Source organism: Meleagris gallopavo, chromosome 1, assembly GCF_905368555.1.
Source record: "Meleagris gallopavo chromosome 1, MGAL_WU_HG_1.1, whole genome shotgun sequence".
Classification (NCBI taxonomy): Eukaryota; Metazoa; Chordata; class Aves; order Galliformes; family Phasianidae; genus Meleagris; species Meleagris gallopavo.
In genome coordinates, this window is record NC_139404.1 from 32,642,495 (window position 1) to 32,648,390 (window position 5,896).

Consider the following 5,896-nt stretch of genomic DNA (forward strand, 5'->3'; position numbering starts at 1 on the left):
ACTTTGTCTAAAAGCTGAAGGCAGTAGTAGCTACAGTTCTGTTCTCCTTTTAACACTATGTATTTCCTGAATGCATCCAGCACACCTGATAAAGATCGATGTAACAAAGAATTAGTTTGACTGCCTTTCTCCATATAATTCTACTTTGCATCCAAATAGAGCCCTGTGCTAACTAACGGGATGTTAAATAGCTGGGAAAAATGTATTTAGAACATTTTCTGGGGAAAAAAAAAAAAGAATTTAAAAAGTAAGATACTGAATTACTAATTATGTAAAATGCATTTCCTAATTGGAAAAGATGGCAATCTTAGCACAAAGGCTATTGTTTAATTGCAAGCAAACATTTAAATAATTGCTAACAAAGTAGTAATCTTTTTGGAAAGATAAATACAAGTGCAAAATAAGGCAAAAAACATAGCTCCATGCTTATTTTTATCATTAAGTCACTTTTCTGCTTTTGTTTTGTTTTGTTCTTTAAATAAGCACTTTTAGATTTTTCCCATTTGTGTTTCTTTTTCAGAACTCGTTTTTTCACCTGTACACAAACAGCAGAGTAGAACCTGCACTTGATGTACCCATTCCTTTGTAGTATTTAGCTTCCTTTGCACTGGCCTCAAATAGCAGAATTACTCTAAGTCTTACTGACTCTGCGTGAAATATCATTAAGTGCCTTTATGTAGGAATCAGGACTTGTAGAATGTTCAACTTTGAACTGTTTTCAATGTCTTTTAAACAAGCAATCCATGTAATATCAACCCTGTTGCCAACGTAGGTGCAAACTTCAAAGCAGGCAACTACAGGATCGTTATAAAGTATTTCCATCTTTGGATCTCGGGTGCAGTGTTTTGGCTGCTTTCCAGCATGACTTTGTCAACAGATTTCTTCCAAGTTGTCACTGAAGCCATGGGTTTTATGCTAGGACCAAGGTGCGTGGGTAGCTTTGTGCTGACAAACCCAAGGCTCTTCTATTTCTTTTACGTTTAGCTGCAAGCGGGGTTACTTCTGCACTCTGCATTACTGCAGAGTACCTTATCTGTGCGTTTGGCTCCTGCCCGCAATTCCTCTCGTGCATCGGTAGCGATTTTTGGCAGTTTGTTCACCAGATGTGTTGAGGGACAAAATGAACTCGAGTAAAACATCGGCGCTCCTAACATTGTGCGCTCTCGTAACTACGTTCAGTCAGTTTCTAGTACGGAGCAATCGCACTGGGGTCTATTCCCATTTAAAAACACAGATCAGTTTCAGATCTGACTCGACAAAAAAAAGCGTTCGAGCGCAGTCCCTCCCCACGGCCCTCAGCGCCCCTCCGCCCACCGCGCTGTGAAACAGCCGGGCGAGGTCCCGCCATGCCGAGCTCCCCCCGGCGGCGGTCCCAGCAAGCAGCCCCAGCGGACGGCCGGCTCTTCCCGCGTCTTTCAGGGAGCCCCGGATCGAGAGCGGGAGCTCCCCGCTCCCAGCATCCCCCGGACGAGCGTTAACTCCCCCCACCCGCGCAGTCCGGCGGGAGCCGAGGGGAGTGGCGCAGCGCTTCCCTGCCAGCAGCGGTCTTCCGCCCGCCCGCGCCATCTTGAACGCGAGCCGGGGGCAGCGGCCTCCCCTCCCTCCCCAAGATGGCGCCGGCCGGGTGAGTGACATGTCCAGTCACGTGGGCAGCGGATGAGCCCCTCTCTCCCCCCCGCCTTAAACGATCTCTATGGTTCGGCCGGACACACAGGCGGCAGCGGCGGGCGGCGGCGAGAGACGGAGCCGCGGCGGGAGTGGGTCCGCCCGGCGCCCCTTTGTCTGCGGCCTCGGCAAGGCGAGCGCTTTCCTTTCCCCGATCGCGAGGGCCGCGCCCCGGCGCCCTCGAGGGTTCGGCTTCCTTCTTCCCGCCGGCACCGCGGCCCGGGAAAGGCGGCGGGCGCTCCCCGTGGAGAGCGCCGGCGCGGAGGTCCGTCCCGGCCCAGCGGGCGGCGGTGCGGCCGAGCTGCGGGCGCGGGGCCGAGCGGCGCCTCCACCCCGCGCTCCCCGGGGGGTGGCGGGGGTCAGCGCCGGGACGGGGCCGCGGCTGTGCGCGGGCAGGGTCGGGCGGGCTGAGGGCGGTTGTCTGCCGTGCCCGCTGCCTCCCGCTTCTCTCCTTCCCTTCCTCCCTCTCTCCTTTCCCTCCCCATCTGTTACAGGCGTGCGGAGCGGTGGCCGTTTGAAATTAAACGTGCCCTTTGCTGCACCAGCTGGGGTCTATGATGTGTCTGATAAATGGAGCTCTGCCCGTCGGCTTCAGGTCATGCGAGGAAAAGGGCAGCACTGGGGAGGGAGCTGGGCGGGGTTTCCCTCCGCTTTTCAGTCAGACGAGAGGAGTCTGGTTGATGTCTGCAGCAGATAAAGGAGACTCGGATCATCAAAAGACCCCAGAGCCCTTTTATCTTCCTGCTGTTTCTCCCTATAACTTCGTTTATCGGTGACGCGGTGTCTGCCTGCTCGTTCCCCCCAGCAGGGGCCGGGTGCACCAGGCCTGGCTGAGGTAGTAGTTTGTGCTGTTGGTCGGGTTGTGACATTGCCCGCTGTGGAGATAACTGCGCAAGCTACTGCCTTGCTAGTGCTGGTGATGATCAGCTGCAGACGAAGACAATGACAATGGGAATCCCCTTTGTTTTCCCGGGATTGGATGCTGCTGAGGTGGCAGCGGTTCTTTTCCTCCTCTCCTCTCCTCCAGCCCAGCCGCGGCTGCTGGGACGCGTGAGCTCTGACCCTGTCAGTGGGATGCTGCTTCTTTTGCAGCCCGGGTGAGAAACCATTAGTTTCACGCTGCTTGGAGGGCACTTTAATTTGATCTGAAGAGCAAGTGTCTGCGTTTTTTTCCAGTGCTTACACCTTATTATTCACATGGCACCACTGGAAGGTGGATTTTCTATTTCGTGAAGACCGAGTGATGACTAACTTGTATTTTCTGTGTTCTGAGTATGCAAAACTTGTATGTGTGATCATAAATGCTCTGATTTGAATAGTAAAGGATCTGAATATCTAACAGAAATGTGAAGTGTGTGAATTGTCGCTTTCCTTACAGTGAGAAGATTGTTTCACAGTGCAGTTGACTATCATTGTACAGCTTGGTGCCAGCGATTTTTTTTTAGGTGAACTTCTGAGATTTTTATTTCTGTATTGTGATTTATTTTTTGTGGAAAAGAAACCGTGAATCTTCTCTTGTGAATTAATTAAAATTGCTGGTATGTTCATAGCGTTGGCTGAGGGTATCATTTTGATTGAAATTCAGTGTGTTGACCGCTTATTACCATGGCTTAAACTTGAAATACATTAAAGCATTTACAATAAATGTGCATAACTGTCTCTTATGTTTCTAAAAATGAGGGTTAATTTTTCAGCCCTTATGAGATCTGGCTGCAAGCAGGTTATGATTAATCCTTTTAGTTCACAGTGAAAGTTAAAGCTATAGCTAAGCACTTCAAAGTTGATGTATTAGCACTGATTCCAGTTCACAGTTCTCACGTATTATTATTGGTAAGAGTTGGGTAAACTTTGAGATTTTTGTTTCTTTGCCTCATTTTTTAAATGTTTGCACTCCTGCATTTAGAACACATAAAGGTTGCTCTTTCACCTCAGCTGAATGTAAAGTGCCCCTGCAGAATATAAGGAATGTTCTTGCTGGCAAGTTTAATTTGGTAATACTTCATTTGTATACTGAGCAATGCATTATCTGCTAATTCAAGCTCTTCCATAACATAAAGCTAAAACACTTTCATGCTCACTAGTAGCGTGTTAAGTGTTCTCTTTGAGACAAAATAGCTGTCAAATTTTAAATGTAGCCTGGATTGGGTTTTTTTTGTTTGTTTGTTTTTCCCACCTTAACTGAAAAGGGCATGGGGATACAATAGATGCCTGCTTTTCGCATCCCAAGAAACAGCAGTTGGCAAATAAACCCCCTTGAGGATTACTCTGGAAGCTATGGTGATATTTTCACCATCTACCTTTAGCCATCTCTTTTAGCTGAGTAACCCACTAAGTTTGTCTTTCAGTGGAGGTGGCAGAAAGAGATCCTTGATGTAAATCACAGTTTCAAGCACCCTAACAAACATAATTTGATCTGAATGGTCCTTTCAGAGGAGTTTGCCTCTGCAGGTTGATTGCAAGGGAGGTGAAGGAGCTTCAGCTAAGCTAAGTGCATGTAGGTGGGTGGTGTGAAATTGTCCTCTATCTTGCTTTCTTTTCCTGCGCTCAGGGAACTTGAGTAAAACTAGGATTTGGCTCCCTTTGTGTGTGAGGTTTTTTTTGTGTTTTTTTTTTTTTTTTTTTCTGGGCTGAGCAAATCAATGGGAAAAGATGTTCCAGTATGCTATCATTAAGTACTTATTTACCTTCTGTGTAAAATCTCTCTCGTAAACTTCATTTGCTGCCTAAGTAATCGATTCTTCGTGCTGTGGATTGTAACTTCAGTGTTCAGAAGGGTGTCAAGAACCCGTACTAAAATAAGACAGAGCTACTAAACTAATGCGGGTTGGGATGGGAGATTGCTGGTGAATGGTTGTGCAGTGGTTTGTCCTCATGTCCGTGTAAGAATTAATTATGTATTGCTTGGTAGGTTTTAGGTACATAACAATGATTTCCTCAGGGAGTTGTGTTCAAGATGCATAGTTCTGCAATAGGGATAGCTAGACCTTTCTTAGTGCAGAGCACCCTTGCATATAGAAATCAGAGTCCAGACGAGTCTGTGCTTAGCTTTGTCACAGTACTTATTGCTTAACTGTCCAACTTGCACAGCTTATTTACATGAATAATGCTGTGACATGATGCTTCAAGGCAAAAAAGATTAATTCTTCAATGCAGTGGAGAGCCTCGTCTTAGTGATGTTGCAAAATCGAAGCTGGTATTACTGAAAACACTGTGTAGACCTAAAATGGAAAGAGTAGCTGCTATCTTCCAAATCCAGTGATCCCTTATTGTGATTTGATGAATTAGTTCGGAAAGAAAAAATTGCATCATGCCAATTAAAAAGCTGTACTGCTGGCATGTTACTGTCTATGGCATTGTTTCTTGCTGAATTTTTTTCCCTTTTATTCTTTAGAGGTTTCACTCAGTCAAACTTCTTGTGTGAATTTGTTATAGGAATTAAAATAGGCACATGGCTGAGTTGATGGAATTTCTGTGTAAAGTTATTTAGTTTATAGTATCTCTATTGTGTATTGTTTGCTGTGCTGGATGAGAAAGTACTGCAAGAAATGTTCCTCCGTAGCTTTTCTGAACACTTCTTTTGACTCATGGAATAATAAAAACGTATTGAGATTCACAGCATAGACGATTAAGCTTTAGATGCTCTTATTCCCTGGTTTGATGTCTTTTTGTGCTATTGTCTTACCTATTTTGTGAAGAACAGTCACCAGCTGCTCACCCCTCCAGCTACTGTCTGTCAATGCTGCTTCTAAAGATACTGGCAGACATCAACCTAAAATCTTAGATTCCAGATAGTTGCTTCCCTGCAGGGTGCAGTTGCCCTATCTGTCACCAAGGAGAGTGCCGTGTTCCCATGCAAAACTGGTATTGGAGCACTTGCCTCCACTGTGGCTGCCCCTGTTCTTCTGCTGTAATGGATCCTGGGCAGCGCACATAATGGACAAGACCTCCTGCTTACACCAGGGAGCTGCTCAATACAGTAAGGGGAAATGCCAGTTTCTAGGGGGTTACATCTTTAAGCACTTGAAGTATATAAGCATGTAAGCACTTGAAAGATATCAGTGCATTTGATAAGTTATGCTTTAATTTCTCTGTTAGAATGAGCATTAAATTAACAAAAGTAAATGCTTGCACTAGTGATTCTTAATGAAAATGAATCACGTTCTTTGCAAGGGGTGAGGACTTTGAGTATGTCTTACGCTTTGTCCCACAGAAAATTAGTATGAAATTGCTG

General features: G+C 45.9%; 1 protein-coding gene across 1 annotated transcript; it reads left to right on the forward strand.

The window, feature by feature from the left end:
* Positions 1-1,324: 1,324 nt before the first annotated feature.
* On the forward strand, positions 1,325-5,131 carry LOC146545245 (uncharacterized; the record flags this gene model as incomplete). Its single annotated transcript, XM_085216904.1, has 2 exons — positions 1,325-1,624; positions 1,715-5,131. Coding segments are annotated over 2 exons (948 nt in total), but the record flags the coding sequence as incomplete, so codon positions are not given.
* Between the last annotated feature and the right edge of the window lie 765 nt (positions 5,132-5,896).